Source organism: Chrysemys picta, chromosome 10 (genome assembly GCF_011386835.1).
Source record: "Chrysemys picta bellii isolate R12L10 chromosome 10, ASM1138683v2, whole genome shotgun sequence".
NCBI lineage: Eukaryota > Metazoa > Chordata > Testudines > Emydidae > Chrysemys > Chrysemys picta.
In genome coordinates, this window is record NC_088800.1 from 79,778,130 (window position 1) to 79,794,867 (window position 16,738).

General features: G+C 45.7%; 1 protein-coding gene across 3 annotated transcripts in view; it reads right to left on the reverse strand.

Moving 5' to 3' along the window:
- SMURF1 (SMAD specific E3 ubiquitin protein ligase 1) overlaps positions 1 to 6,773 on the reverse strand; it is a 62,354-nt gene extending 55,581 nt beyond the window's left edge. For all 3 annotated transcript variants that reach the window (XM_042853117.2, XM_008164721.4, XM_008164720.4), the window contains exon 1: positions 6,570 to 6,773. In XM_042853117.2, the coding sequence (XP_042709051.1) occupies positions 6,570 to 6,624 (55 nt within the window). In that variant the 5' untranslated portion in view covers positions 6,625 to 6,773. The remainder of the gene's footprint in view (positions 1 to 6,569) is intronic.
- Positions 6,774 to 16,738: the final 9,965 nt, after the last annotated feature.

Genomic DNA, 16,738 nt, shown 5'->3' on the forward strand with positions numbered 1-16,738 from the left:
TAGATGACTGGGCAACAAAATGGCAGATGAAATTCAATGTTGATAAATGCAAAATAATGCACACTGGAAAACATAATCCCAACTATACATATAAAATGATGGGGTCTAAATTAGCTGTTACCATTCAAGAAAGACATCTTGGAGTAATTGTGGATAGTTCTCTGAAAACATCCACTCAATGTGCAGCAGTAGTCAAAAAAGCGAACAGAACGTTGGGCATCAATAAGAAAGGGATAGAGAATAGGACAGAAAATATCATATTGCCTCTATATAAATCCATGGTACGCCCACATCTTGAATACCGTGTGCAGATGTGGTCGCCCCATCTCAAAAAAGATATATTGGAATTGGAAAAGGTTCAGAACAGGGCAACAAAAATTATTAGGGCAGGGGTAGGCAACCTATGGCACGTGTGCCGAAGGCAGCACGCGAGCTGATTTTCAGTGGCACTCACACTGCCCGGGTCCTGGCCACCGGTCTGGGGCGCTCTGCATTTTAATTTAATATGAAGCTTCTTAAACATTAAAAAAAACTTATTTACTTTACATACAACAATAGTTTAGTTATATATTATAGACAGAGACCTTCTAAAAACGTTCAAATGTATTACTGGCACGCGAAACCTTAAATTAGAGTGAATAAATGAAGACTCAGCACACCACTTCTGAAAGGCTGCTGACCCCTGGATTAGGGGTATGGAACGGCTGCCATATGAGGAGAGATTAATAAACCTGGGACTTTTCAGCTTGGAAAAGAGACAACTAAGGGGGGGATATGATAGAGGTCTATAAAATCATGACTAGTGTGGACTAGTAAATAAGGAAATGTTATTTACTTCCTCTCATAACACAAGAACTAGGGGTCACCTAATGAAATTAATAGGCAGCAGGTTTAAAACAAGCAAAAGGAAGTATTTCTTCACACAACGCACAGTCAACCTGTGGCACTCCTTTCCAGAGGATGTTGTGAAGGCCAAGACTATAACAGGGTTCAAAAAAGAACTAGATAAATTCATGGAGGATAAGTCCATCAATGGCTATTAGCCAGGATGGACCAGGATGGTGTCCCTAGCCTCTGTTTGCCAGAAGTTGAGAATGGGCGACAGGGGATGGATCACTTGATGATGACCTGTTGTGTTCATTCTCTCTGGGGCACCTGGCATTGGTCACTGTCAGAAGACAGGATACTGGGCTAGATGGACCTTTGGTCTGACCCAGTATGGCCGTTCTTATGTCTTATGAATTTACTCTCACAGCCTCTTTGTATGGTGAGGCAGTATTATCCCCACTGCACAAATGGGGAACCGAGGCACTGAGATTCAGTGACTTGTTCAAGGTCACAGAGGAAGTTTGTGGTAAAGCCAGGACTGAACTCTGTCCAGTGCTCCAACCACAAAGCCACCTGACTCCCAGAAGAGTGTCTGCGGTACAGGAGTTGAGACAATCATTACAGGAGAGAAATTGAGGTAAAAATAAAGAAAGAAAGTTTTGGTCATAGATTTTGATGAAATCCCATGCTATTATCCAGAGTTTGTAGTGACTATTGTTATTCCCTGCTCCTCCCCACCACCCCACTGTGTACAACCAAATCATTTCCTTGTCCAGATGGTGTAACATACTGAGCTTATTAACCAGTCATTTCAATTTTCACCCCTGAATCATAATAGTCAGACCAGTACCAGGACAATGCTTTTCTCCAACCAGTAAACCACATTCTCTATGAAAATGTGAGAAAAACAGCTATGTACAACACATTAGGTACTTAGTACTTCTGACAAGACGAAGACAGATGTGTAGTGCTATTCAACATTTCTAAAAATGAGACAAAACTGTCTGGGTCACCAATCTCAATGTTGCTATTGATCAGTCAGTTAACTTTGCTGCAAGCAATATTACATTAATAATGAAGCCAAAGCAAGACAAGCTAATACATTTGTGACAAGTGCTTTTCAAATTTGCCTTTTCACTAACTGTAAGTGCATTCTATCTAAAATATAATTTAATATTTTACTTTGAACTTTAAGTCAATTTATTCCCCAAATGTTTAAGTTGCAGGTGAGTTTACTTACAAAATGTTTGGAAGCCATGCTTTTGAAATATACTGATCATTCAGTTTTATATACTCTAAATTTCATCCAGAGTTTATTGTAAGTATTGGTATGTACAACCATTCTCCCTCCTCCCCCTTTCTCTGATACTATTAACGCGACCATCTCTCCTGCAAAAATCAGATCTGTAACCCGGGAGTCACCTTTTAGTGCTCCCACTTGCCTCAGACATCCAGGCTGCCTCCAAATCTTGCTGCTTGTTCCTCCATAACATTTCTAAATCCAACCTTTTTTTCTTGTCAAGACAGATAGGGCTCCCATCTATACCCTCATTGCACCTTTACTGCACCCTCCAATCTGTACAAAATGCAGTTAAAATAGTCTTCCTTGCCTATCACTCCGACCATGTCATCCTTCTCTTTAATCTCTCCAGTGGCTCCCCACCTCCATGATATCAAGTTAAAAATAGTTGTCTTACTTTCAAGGCCCTTCACAATTCCATCCCTCCCAACTTATCCGCTCATGTTTTATCACACTGCTCCTCTCCACCTCAGCTCCCTTTCTTTTCGGTCAATTAGAATTGCCTCTGCTACCAACTTGTCCATTCAGCCCATAAAGATCTTTGCATTTTCTTTCACTCAGATTCTTATGCATGAACCCCTTTCCCCAGAACTGATCCATAGGGCTATTACTACCCTTTCTTCCTTTAAATTGCTTCCCAACTCCCAATACTGCCACCAAAGTACCTACAGACAACCAACTTCTAAAGCCTAGGCCAAGAAGCAGTTGGGGAAAGTTACTCTTTGCTATTTTTTATTTTGCAATTATATCAATAAATTTATACATATAATAAATATAACATTTTGTTTCCATCTTCCCTACACTTCATATTGTGCACATCTTTTTAGGTTTTTTGTCATTTGGGGATGGGTGTCAAGTCTCCATCTTTGCATAGTACTCAGCACGATGTGATAACAATCCTCATCAAGGCTTCTAAGTGCTACTAGAAATCTCAAAACCTTAAATGTTTAGGGACCTGCCCGACAAACCTCTCTGCCCAAGTGACACTGCCACAGCAAAACACAACAAAGATGCTTGAGCTGGAACACTGGAGAAACATCCTCTGTGAAGGCCCCCTGGTCTTTGGAATGCAATCCTCCCTTGAACAGCAGACCTTTCAGATACGTGGTACAACCCATTTAGGACTTTTCTACACTAGCTTTCGCCCCCCCCCCCCCCCATTGAAAGGGAGAGAGAGCGCTCTCATTCTTACACTACCACTGATAACATTAATATACACGTTTTTACACTGTGTTGTCCAGAGTTGCTCTGAAAAGCAACAGACAACATGATTGTAAAAACCAGTGCATGCCTTACCTCCACCAGGATCTTATTTGCTCAGGCTTTCGGGAAAGCTGGAGTATAGGGGGGAGATCAGAGTGCTTGAGATCTGTGAAAGGTGGGATCATTCTATTCTATGGACTGGCTTTTTATTGTTTTGTTTTAAACGGGGGGGGGGTGGGGGGATTTGCAAATTTTTTTTTTTTTTATGGATAGCATTGTGGCAGAGCTCACAGTGTCTGATCCTGTCCACAAGCAGTTGTGTTTTTAATCACTGTCAAAGTGTCTAGAACTTGGGATAAGTAAAAATAAATAAAATGTTTCTGTTAATGCAAACGTTTGTGTGTGTACAAGAACGAAGTTCATTTCTTTAAACACAGGAGATGTGAACACTGGTAGAATCTTTCATTTATGAAGTGGTCCTTGAAGGCATCTTCTATGTAAGTGGTATTTACATAGTAATTTTCAGTTGATATAAAACAACAGAGATGGTTTATAATCACAGGAAAAGAAATTGCAAGTCACAAGGCAACATGATGTAGGTAGTATATCAAACAGAAGATGTCCTGTTTTGTTTCAATTCAGCTTCTCTCTCTCTCAAGAACAAAACAGAATGTAGTAACAAGAGACATATTAGCTATAGTTATTCAAAGTTGATCAGTCAACAAGCACATTTCAAATGAAGCAAGAAGTAAAATATATGTTTAATACTTCTGAAGGGACAAGTCTCCAAAAGTAGTAGTTATTTATTTTTAGAATAAATCTTGCAGATTTTAACTCACTGTTGGGGTTATTTATTAATAAAACTGAAAGTAAGATTGACCAGGTGGCAGATTCCCCAATATAGTTTAAAGAATGTTATGCTCAAACAAGTCACCAAAGTTATTTCATTAACAAAAATGCAGCATCTTCCGAAATGCTTTGAATTATGAAGGTCGATTCATGCAAACTAGAAGTGAAAATGAAGATACAAGCTACCTGACGCAGTATTTGTTTAAAAAATGCAAAACCAGTAACTTCTGTTCAGAATAATTTTTACTTGGGCTGTGTACAGTGTTCTGAAGAGGACTGCCAGTGTCCCTTAGACAACAATTACTCAGCTCCTTCTGAAATCAATAAAAAAAATATTCTGCACTTCTGATTTAGAAACAATTATATGACTCTGTGAGCACGTATTTAACATACACCAGTATAAAACTATCAAATATCTATGTACTTTAAACATTTTAAAGCGTTTTAGTTTCATAAAACATTCATTCTATCTTTAAAGTCCTTTTCTCACAAAGCCTAAATTCTAAACCAGTAGTAGTTTAGAGCCAAGAAGATTAATGAGCTGATATCTTCCAACCAATTACTCTCCCCCCCTCTGAAACATATATTTAATCACCCTGTTTCCTAGAAATACTATTTGAAATCAGCTAGCTTTGCACTTTATAAAAGGAAATGGGTTTTAACACAGGTGTTTATGACTGACTGCACTGTAACTAGGAACCAAATTAGGCTTATCATTAAAGCTTAACTAATGCCATATTCTCATTAATCCATGATATTTTATGTGCCAACAAAAACTATATACTGTATGTTAAATTCATGCAGTGGAATAGTATTATGGTTCTTTCAGTCAACAAGATCCTATAGTGGCTGTACCTGTTGCCTTTCAAAACCTGTACTGGATCTTACTCATCAGTAATTCATGATGCTGTCATCTTTAGAAACAGAAATCACGTCTTTCCCTTAAAGAAGAGATGCCAATGCAGGCTGCACCTTTTATAAAATAACAGGTAATTCAGTTCTGTAAGGGTATAACAAACTGATGTACCCACTACAACCTCGTGACCAAACATGAACTTCAAAGTGTAGTATGTGATTTACTTAAGGAAAGCGAATTGGGTGAAAACATCTGAAAGAGATTAAACAGATGTTTGATTGTTCTCCTATATATATCTTCCAGCAAGTGAACCTCTCCATTGCAGAAAAAAGCAAATTCATTATTAATTAGGGCTAACAAAATATAAACTATTAAGGGAGGGACTGATTTTCCATTATAAAAATTGACATGCAGAAAAATATGACTCTTGAAATACATCTAGCAAAACCAGACTTTTTTATGGGGGCAGTGGAAAGGAAAGATGCCAGGAATGGACAGGACATCTGGAGACTGCCAAAGAGGGATACTTCCCAGCAGGAACTGTCCATCCCTATGAGGCATGCATACACCAGAACTCACACATTCATCGGTTAAGGGATCTCTAATGGGCAAATGCAAAACACAACGGGAGGGGAGACATGTAAAGTTGATTGAAGAAAAAAAGCCAAAGAGGCAGTTCAGTGGTGTCTGGACTTCAGACACCTCCCACTTGACAACCCCAACTGGGAAAAAGAACAGGAACAGGAGAAAGACACTTGAGAAATACAAATGGTAGATTGTGAGGTAAGGAGATTTGCAGGAGGAAATGGTGAGAATGGAAAAACGATTGCTGGGAAACAGGGTCTGGAGAGAAATAAAGAGGAAGAGAAAAAAAGAAAAGAAAAATTCTCAACTTTACCCAGCACACTAACTCACTCCCCAGAATCATTCCGGATTTCAACAAGCTGCAGCCTCCTCAGAAACTACACCCCACGAGATAAGAGCGTCCAACCCAGCCTCATTTTTTTCCCGGGGGAGGGGGGGGGGAAGGAGAAGAAACCCCCCTCCACAGCCCTGAGCCCTCTGGAACCCGGCCCCAATCGCAGCTCGAGAAAAGAATCACCCTGGTGGGTCCTCCCATGATCTGCGGGGTTAGGAAACCCCCTCCCCTAGCACCCAACCCCCCCCCCCCCGCGGGCTTCCTTCCCAGGGAAGGGGAAATGAAACCCAGACCCTCCCCTCAGGCCCCGACTGGCCAGGATTACACCCCAAACCAGAGGAGCAACGCCGGATTTAACACAGACGGGCTCTGATCCCCGTCCCTTTCCAGGGCCCTGCCCTCCCCAGAGGCCCTGCCCCCCCGCTCCGGGGCCCGGGCCGTCCCTGCCCCCAGGACCCTCTACCCCAAAGAGGAGGGGAGAACCCGCAGCCCCCTCATGCCCACCCGACCCCTCTCTGCCGTGCAAGGCCCCCCGCTCCCCTAGGTCCCCCGGGGTGTGGGCGCGCGTGGGGGGAGGGGTGTCAAACCCCCGCCGCCCCGCCCCTCTCCGCTACCTGTGAGCCGGATTTTGATGCTGGAGCCGTTTCTCCGGGTCCCTGGATTCGACATCGCTCCCCGAGGAGACGGGTGGGGGTGGGGAAATCAGCCGCCGGCCACAGTCACCCCCATCCGGGCCCTGCCTCTCCCGGCCCCCGGCCTGGGCTGCCCCTGTCCGGCCGCCGCCGCCGCCGCCCCACACAGCGGCCCCGCCACAGCGCCTCAGCAAGCCGCCGCTCGCAGCTCGACGCCCAGCCCGACCCGGACGAGGACTGCGCGCTCGCGCCGCCCCGAACCGCAGGCTCGCACCTCCTTCGCTCCTGCGCGAGAAGACGGCGTGACGCAAGCGCGGCGGCCAGAGGCTGCCGCCATCTTGGGGAGGTCGCCGGCTGAGCCCCGGCCAGTGTCACGCTCTGGGCGGACCGGGCAGCGCCCCCAGCGGAGGGCACGAGTATTGCAGCCACAGGGGAGCGGGTTGGTTCTTCCCCGGGAGGAGACCGAGTCTGTGCAGGATTTCAGGGTGGCCACAGGGAAACTGAGGCCTGCGCTGTGCCCTGTCCTCTGGGGCTGAGCCATGCTGCACACCATGTGCTTGCCCCCTCATTCCCACTCCAAGGGGCAGCATGGGTCACCCCCATCCCCCCTCCAGGGCCCTCTGGGACTGAGCCATGTTAGACTACATGCGCCCCATCGCCCAGGGCTTAATTTGTGCTAGGGTTGAGCCCTGGCCTCTCTCGTCTTGGCAGTTCATAGCCCTGGCACCTCTGGCTTTCTGCATCAGTTATGAATGTAAAAAAAATTACTTGAGCCCTGGCACCTAATTGCTTGGCACCTCTTTCATTACAAATTAAGCATTGTCATCACCTGTGGGACCTAGTGGATCGGGGGGGGGGGGGGGGGGGAGCTTGCACGGCAGAGAGGGGTCGGGTGGGCATGAGGAGGCTGCGGGTTCTCCCCTCCTCCTTGGGGTAGAGGGTCCTGGCCCCCTGGTGCCCCTGGGGTGGCAAGGCCCCTGGGGGCAGGGACGGCCCAGGCAACGGAGGGGGGTGCAGGGCCTCTGGGGAGGGCAGGGTGCCAGAAAGGGATGGGGATGAGAGCCCGTCTGTGTTAAATCCAGTTTTGCTCCTCTGGCTTGGGGTGTAATCCTGGCCAGTCAGGGCCTGAGGGGAGGGTTGGGTTTCATTTTCCCTTCCCTGGGAAGGAAGCCCGCGTGGTGGTGGGGGGGGAGTGTTGGGGGTGTTTGGGTGCTCGGTGAGGTTTCCTAACCCCGCAGATCATGGGGGGACTCACCAGGGTGGTTCATTTCTTGAGTTGCGATTGGGGCCGAGTTCCAGAGGGCTCAGGGCTGTAGAGGGGGTTTTCTTCTCCTTTTCCCCCAGGGGAAAGAAAATGAGGCTGGGTTGGACGTTCTTATCTCGTGGGGTGTAGTTTCTGAGGAGGCTGCAGCTTGTTGAAATCCGGAATGATTCTGGGGACTGAGTTAGAGTGTGATGCTGGACTCCCTGAACCTGCTCCTATGGGGCTCAGACCCAGCCCCATGCACTCCTGATCTCAATTACTGCAATTTGTCATATGTAGGAATGAAGCTACACACCCTGAAAAAGCTCCAGCTGGTACCAAACGCAGCAGCCTGTCTTGTTCAATATCACTAGTTGCTGTGCACTCTTCATGCCACTGTTCTCCGTTCTGCATTGGTTCCCTACTGAATACAGGATACAGTGAAAAGTCTCCATCATGATACTCAAAACCCTCTTTGGGATTGGTTCAAGCTACCTGGAAGATACCCGCTTCCTTTGCAACCATGACCGCCCATAGCAGTTAAATTTCTCTGGAACAATATAGGAATTCTCATACGTACTGGATCAGACCCCTAGTCCATCTAGTGCAGTAGTCTTTCTCCAACCATGGCCAGCACCAGATTCTTTAGAGGAAGATGCAAGAAACTCCTTAGTAAACAGATGTGGGATAATCTGCCCTTGAAGAAAGTCTAATCCTAATCCCTTAATTGTTAGAGAGAGGTTTAAAACCTGAAAATATCTTTTTTAGCATTAACTATTCTAATTTTGGATATTCTTGTGATCCATATCAATGTTCAGTCCCTCTCTGAACCTTGCGAAATCCTTGGCCTCAACATCATCCTATGGCAATGAGTTCCACAGTTGAATTAAAGTATTTCCTTTTCTCAGTTATGAATTTGCTGCCTTTCAATGTCAACAAGTGTGTTCTTGTACGTGTGTTACAAGCCAGGAAGAACCTGGAACTCATAGCCATGAGAGCTAAGAATGACCCTCAGAACTAAAGGCAAAGCTCACTCCCTCAATAATTTTGTCACTCACATACATGTACTCAAATAAAAAAAATATTATAAAGCAAAACAAATCAAGCTACTTCTCCTACTGGCTAGGAAGGGAGAGAGAGATGGTTATTGATATTTCTATTTGTAATATTTCAGAGGTATTCAGATATTACAGTGATGAGATCATATAAATATCTAAAGAGATTGATATGGCATGGCATGGCATGGAAATACCAAGACAACAAGAATTTTGGCACATTCTGGCACATTTCCATGGCACAATGTGACAGTATCTACTGAACTTTCCACACCACGGTGCATCATGCTTACCTTCCTCACCACGTTGAATACTCATGTCTCCAGGTCTCTATGTTATGCTAAACAGGGCCAGCAAAGGAAGCAGGTGCATGGGGCGGCCAATGGAAAGGGGCGACATGTCCGGGTCTTTGGCAGCAGGTCCCTCAGTCCCTCTCGGAGCGAAGGACCCGCTGCCGAATTGCCGCCGAAGAATGAAGCGGCGCGGTAGAACTGCCACCGAACTGCCGCTGATCACGGCTTTATCTTTTTTTTTCTTTTCTTTTTTTCCCATTTCGCCTGAGGTGGCAAAAAAGCTGGAGCCGGCCCTGATGCTAAATCACAACGGTGCTCTCATGCCAGGTTGTGACAATTCCCATCTTTTCTTTCTTCTTTTACACTTTTACAGCATTCTATCTAAAGGATCTTAAATTGCTTTCCAAACATTAATTAACCCTCTCAACTATTCTGTGCTATAAAAAGAGGGGAACCCAGAGAGATATAATGATTTATTCAGGGTCACATTGCAAATTAGAGCAAGGAACAGAACCAGGAAAAGAACAGAACCTGATACCCAGTCTCCTGCTATAACTACCACCATCACTCTCCCATCCAACCCAAACTTTGAAATAGCCTATGTATGCTGATACAGACTATCAACTAGAATAAAAATTGCATAGATATCATAAAGCTTTGATTTACAAAGATAGGATAACGTAATTGTCTTTATAAAGAGCAAACCCGTCCTAGCTCAGGGAGCTACACAATGCTATCAGCAAAATAAACAATAATGAACATTTGAATAATAAATACAACATAATCTCTCCCCCCAAAGAGGTGGATTTAGTCTCCTCCAAACTCTGCTTGTGTCTCTTGTATTCAAGCCATTAATAAATCTATAGATGATACCCTTTGCTAGGGCTAAGACTGGCATATCTTGATTATTTATCTGCATGTGGTGCTTTGTGTCTCAGGCAAGCACATGCTAGGTTGAACATGTTACTGGAGGAGGTTAGATGAGGCTATGCATAGCCAGACAGAAGGAGTAAACACTAGTGTGTGGCAAATAAATGTTAGCTTTTTTTTTTCTGCCGGCAAGGAGATGACCTAGTTCCCCACTCCTGCTGATTTATTGAACTGGAAGCTGGAATCAGGACGATATGCGCTTGGGTTTTGCTTTGCTTCTGACTGTATTTAAGTTGAAATCATCATCTGCTGTTGCTGGATGAAAGTGACATGGCTGGCTCCTTCCACAGGCTAAGACAGCACAGTTTCTAATCTTCCCTTCTTTGGGGTGAAAAAATTGAAGCCAGGACAGAGGAATGAGATGAAGACTCCTGGAGCATGAAGGGGTGGGGTAGTGGCTAATTGCAGTTATTTCAAGCCCCTTCCCATTAAAAAAATAATAATCATTCGGGATTTTGAAGCAGCTGCTATTGCATGGGGGCAAAGATGATCTATAATTATAAACTACAGCTCTTCTTAACTTTGCCCACCCCTTTCCAGTGATTTTTAATAGTAAGTATATAGCATGTAGAGGGCCAGATCCTAACCTGAAAATCTGGCTCTTAATGTTTTCCAAGTGTTGTATAGGTGTTTATTAACTCCTAGCTCAGCTAGGGACTGGACTGCCTGAAATATATTTTCAATCCAGAAGTCCACTACTTTAAATATTTCCAGAAATTAGGACTGAGAAAGAAGGCAAGGATATTAAGACAGGTTTCAGAGTAGCAGCCGTCTTAGTCTGTATCCGCAAAAAGAACAGGAGTACTTGTGGCACCTTATTAAGAGTAACCCCTGCGTCCCTGCTGTTTGATTTTCAGAATGCTGATGGCTAAATGCCTTGTCTCACAGCCGACGACTTTCCTTGCGGTTTGTTTTCCTCTCCAGATTGTCGTTTTTAGGAACAACAGTTGTAGAAGTTGCAATCTGTTTGCTGAGAAAGGTCTGCGATGGCTTAACTAAGCACAGCAGCAGTTCAGCAGTGACTCTCTATACATGGAATTCTGTTGCGGTAAAGGGGGAAACTGCTTTATGCATTCCATTGTCGTCTGCAGTCGTCGTCGTTTGTGGGGATACCCGGATATGAGAGAGACAAGGTGGGTGAGGTAATATCTTTTACTGGACCAGCTTCTGTTGGCGAAAGAGACAAGCTTGTGAGCTCTACAGAAGACGAGCTCGGTGGAGCTCAAAAGCTTGTCTCTTTCACCAACAGAAGTTGGGCCAATAAAAGATATTACTTCGCCCACCTTGTCTCTCTTATAAATTCCAGGAAGTAGACTGCAAGGAGAGGAAAACTCCATGAATGTTTGGTCTCCTAGCAGGGCCGGCTCCAGGCACCAGCTGAGCAAGCTGGTGCTTGGGGCGGCAGATTGTTGGAGGCGGCATTCTGCCCAATCCTAGGGCGGCACGGCCGCTTTTTTGTTGTTGTTGTTCTTGTTCTGCTCCGGCTGCCCTGTACGGGGTGGCGGCGCGGAGAACCAGAGCGCCCTGCAGGGCAGTCCTCTTCCTTCCCTCCCCGCCGACTGGAGCGGAGCCCTCGCGGCAGGCGGCAGGAGGAGGCGCAGCGGGAGGGGCCGCATGACAGCGCCCCTGCTGTAGCCCTGGCCGCCCCCTTCCTGCTTCCTCCCGCTCCCCCCCTCCCCCGAGCCGCGCCGCAGGTTTTTTTTTTGCTTGGGGTGGCCAAAAAGCCAGAGCCGGCCCTGTCTCCTAGGATTGTACAGTTGGATAATATGTTCGGGTGTGATGGGTGAAATGGAGACCATCAGATGATTTTCTACGTTCACATCCTTAAAACGCTTATTCCAAGCCTTTCGACATGGGCATTCACATCCATTGTGTATTTGAATTAAACAGCAGTGCTTGAAGCCTGGACCTTCACCCTACGCTTTGTGTGTCTGATCGCCACTTTGTGCTTACGTTGGATTGCAAACTTCTCGGAGGAGAGATCAGATTCATACAAGGTTGAGGACTAGGTAGTCAGGCAACTAATCCCTTATAATTAATCCTTTGCCCTACAACTCTCTTTTGGTTGAATTTTTTAGCCCTAGCAATGATACGCAACCCAAAGATCCTACCAGCTACTCTTATTGCATAGATTGGGCGGGGTAGGGTTACACTCTGGAGCCAGACTGGTGCTTCCTTCAATGATGAGAGAAGTCAGGCAGTTCAAACACCCTCCTCCCTCCCCCCCACCGCCCCCGCCGCCCCAGTAAAAACAAAAGTGAAAATTGCCACCTCACACTCAGTCGGTGCCTGAGGCAGGGGGCCTCTCAGGTTGATGATTACAGGATAGCAGCATCAGTGAAGCAGGCAAGCAGATTCCTGTGGGTAGCAAAGTCACCCACTAGGAGACAACTGAAAGAGCACTGGCATGTGCATATTTATTCAGGCATCTATCCCAATCGTCTAGCCACTTGCACAAGAATATGCTAGCTCAGCCAGCCACAGCAAAGTCAACTGCCAAAATATGACATCCCACCCCTGCTCATCCAACACCCCCACAACAAAACCCAAGGAAACTAAAGGAGTGTTGCAGCGTGCATTCACGTGCGCTCTTTGTGACAGGGATCCTGGCTTTGCATTTGCACAGTGTTCAGTCCCGCGGGTGCCCCCTGAGCCCTTTGGTGGTACTTAGGTGTTACTGCAATAATAAGAGATCCTAGAATGGGCATAACTACCACCACAGTACAAGGAGTACAAAAGAAGAGATGGAACATACCTGGGACACCTTATGAGAACGTCCAAGAGTAAGCTACCTAAACAAGCGTTTCTTTGATGACCCCAAGCCAAGAGACTGAGCCGCTGACCTAGAGGCACGCTCTGTTGCGCAGTAATGGCTGAAGCAGCATTATTAATCTGGATATAAAAGAGCTGGAAAAACAAGCCCAGGATAAGGATGATTGGTGCCATTTGGCTTCTGCCATATGCACTTGATGGTGCAGGGAAAATGCTGCTGTTATAGAAATGTTAGGCAGCAACAAAGGCGGGGCTCTATCAGCCCAAGGGGAATGGGCTGTAGAGGAAAAGACCTCTCCCTGACAACCCCCGAGCACCAGTCCCTGCCCCTTTAAACCACGGTTCAGTGGCTCAAGCTTCTCCACTGTAGGATCCTGTGGGGAAAGAGGCTGTCTCTCGCCTAGCCAGATCTCAAGCATTTATAGCTCCTCCAACTCCTCCGTGAAACGGAAGGCAGCCAGTGGAGACTACAGAGCATCAGTGAAATATGCTGTCTGAGAAAGACACTGCTTGGTTACTGGGCAGCTGAGGTTCTGAGTACTAAGCATCTCATGAACCTGGCCTATTCCGAGCATCTTTCAAAGATCGCCCATCACTGGAGCTCTATTGATGGTCGAGCTAGCTTAGATCAGTCCCATGTCATCTAGCAGTGCTGCCAGGTTAAACGACACAGTGGTTCAAATATTAGAGGAGAGTTTCCACTGGTGCGCTCACCACTGCTAGCCTACTGGTCAGAGATTATGAAAAAGCTCAGCACAGCTACAACCACGTAGAGTGCTTTAAAGTAATCCAATCTCAAGGCGACAGTCACAGGGTGGCCTAGCAAGGCCCACTCTGTGCTGTGTATCAATTTACACCAAAGAGGCATCCGCCTCAGATTCTTTTTACCTGGTGAAATACAATATTTTCCAGCCGCAATATCAGTCTCAGCAGCAATGTTATGCCAGAAGAGCAGGCAGATGAGCTGAGGAGCCCTTCTGATGTCAACCCACTGGCCCAGACAAAAGATTTAATAGTTTAAATGACATGTTCAGGCAACCCTTTGTCCCAGTTTTGAATTAGGGTGACCAGATGTCCCGATTTTATAGGGTCAGTCCCGATTTTTGGGTCTTTTTCTTATATAGGCTCCTATTACCCCCCACCCCCGTCCCGATTTTTCACACTTGCTGTCTGGTCACCCTAGTTTTGAATATACAGTATCATGTCCAAGAAATAAAAAATAATCAAGGATCACTTTGTAATTCAGCAGCTCTGGCATTTTAATTTTAAACAGAGAATACCCAAGTCTCCCACATGATTAAAACTGCATGCATCTCACCAGGGCAGATGGAACGTGTGTGCAGACTCTCGGGCATATTAACACTTCAGTTAGAACTGGGTAAATAAGAGGAGGAAATAGGTTCTGCTTCCAGGCTGAATTAACTCTAATGGAAGGAGGTTCTCTGTTCTCCATTACCAGATTTTCCTAAGACACTGTAACACGGGGTGCAAACCCCTAAACACATCTGGGGCTTTTACATTTATTTTATTTTTTTGTCAAAAGGAAACCTGAATGGGGCATGATATCTTAAGTCACGGTAGATTTTCGGGAGAGGAGAAGACAGATCAGGTGGAATTTACATTCCATGAAGACTTTATGTATTTCTCCTTATATAGCCGCTCTACACCAATCACCAATAGAGTAGCCATCACTCCCACAGATTTTCTAGTGACTTTAGAAGATCAAGATAATACCTACTCTTTATACAGTAGCTTTTATTTTGTAGTTACGACTATACCTCTTTCTCATCTCATGATCATCACAGCCGGCTGAACCGTCCCACATGCCATTCAAGTGTCTGTCACTGCTGCTTGTGATTGGCCAGCAGATAGTGAATAATCCAAGGCCTAATTTATTTTTTCATAGGATGGCATAAGGTAACTAGACCTATCCTACATGCCCATCTGTTTTGCAGTCTCAGTTGCATGTGTAGATCTCCCTCAAGCAAATTCATCACCGATGTTCACCTGCCCTCCAGCATATGCCAGTTCTGCTAGGGAAGTTTCTGGTTTTGGTGTTTTCTGCAATACTTAAATGTCCCTTGAGTTAGATAGGGGCAGTGCAAGCTCCCCTGGCAACTGCTCACAGTTCTAAGATGGAAGCAATAGCTCCAACCGAGGTTGCAGCATCATGTCCAACTGCCACATCATCCTTGCCCAGTTGCCCTCATTGTTGTAGTAGCTGGAGAAGGCTGTGGCAAACCCTCTGCACCAGGACCGAGGCCGCCTCGTATTGCACATGGGCTAGATGGCTTTCAACTAGCAAGAATTTCATTTATAACTGCCTGGGGTTATAGTCAAATGAGTTAGCTAGAGGTTAGCATTGCCCAAGCCTAGCTGCTGTGCCACCCAAACCAAGATTGCTTTCTACAGAAGACTGGATACTGCATGTAGGAATGAATAGGCAGGTTCTTGCCTAGATCTGTTCCGTGAGAGGGTCTTTAGGCAAGAGTTGTTAATTAGGAGAAAAGGCGTAGGAGGAAGGCTCTGTGATGTATTTTTCATTTGGACACCACAGGCAGCTTTTTGTACAGTCAAGTAATTACAGACACAGGAAGTGTCTGCAAACAGCAAGGTTCAGATGCTCTCTGCACAGCCCCTTCCTTTTCCATCACCACCACCACCACCTCATGGTCTGGGGCAGAATCTACTTCATGGGAAATAAACAACAGGGAGCTGAAGTGTCAAAGCATCAGGCACTTATTACTTGAAGACCAAGTCAATAGCTAGGACTGTTTATGGTTTCTGCTATTAACTCCTGAAGTGGGGTGTTGGCGGCTGTTCTTATGAAGAGGTTTGAAGGGTAAAGTCCATTAGTGTGCTATGAACAGTGCAGTCTTCTAGTTAGAGACTTGCTCCTTCCCTGGTTTACCTTCTGTGAAGCACTGAGAGATCACTCACCCTCAAACAGTTGAGAGTATCTCCTGTACCACTAACTGCAGCTCCTAGTGCTGGGGGAAAGCAATGAGGGGGTGGGAATGCTGAAGTTCATCCTTGAGGATGAGGACCTGTTTGAAATAGACTTCAGAGAGGTGGACTGCTTTATCCATCTATTTGCCAGCAGGAAGTAGTCTACACAATGTTGCAGCAGCTACAGTTGCTGCCTAGATTAGTATTAGAGAGTATTTAATATTGTTTTATTCCCCTCAGCATTAAAAGCTATCCTGTTACTAGCCAGCAGGTGACTCATAGGCCACTTTTTGGGTACCACTGGTTTAGAGATTGATCAGACCTCTACACTGTGACATTACTATGAGAACAAGGGCTTCAGAAGTTGGATGCTATAACAAGGGGCATGGCTACACATGCAGATGTAGAGCATTGGGAGTTAAACCAGCCTTTGGAGACCACAGTAGGGAAAATGCTGCTGGGTGTTGACACTCAGCTGGAAGCATACTGATGTGGCCACATTAGCCTCTCTTGCAATGCCACAAAGAACAATGCCTTGTAGTAGCTATCCCAGCATGCAAGTGGCTGCAACATGCTTTTCAAATACAGGGGGTGACAGGGCATATGTTGTGTGTAGGTGGGGGAGAGAGAAGGGTGGTTTTTAGGGTGCTGAGTGTGTGTCAGTATGCTGTCTTGTAAGTTCAGACAACAGCAGACCCCCCCCCTCCCTTCTCTCACAGCAAGCAGCATTCCACAGTAAGGGTTGCTTTGTCCCAGAGCAGATAAGCATGCCAGCTGTCAGAAATGGAGCTTTGAAAGGGGATAGCCACATTCCTACAGCCAAGTTCAAAACAATGACAAGAGTGGCCACTTGACTTAAGAGGATTATGGGATGTTTCCAGAGGCTAATCACAGCATAGTAATGCAACA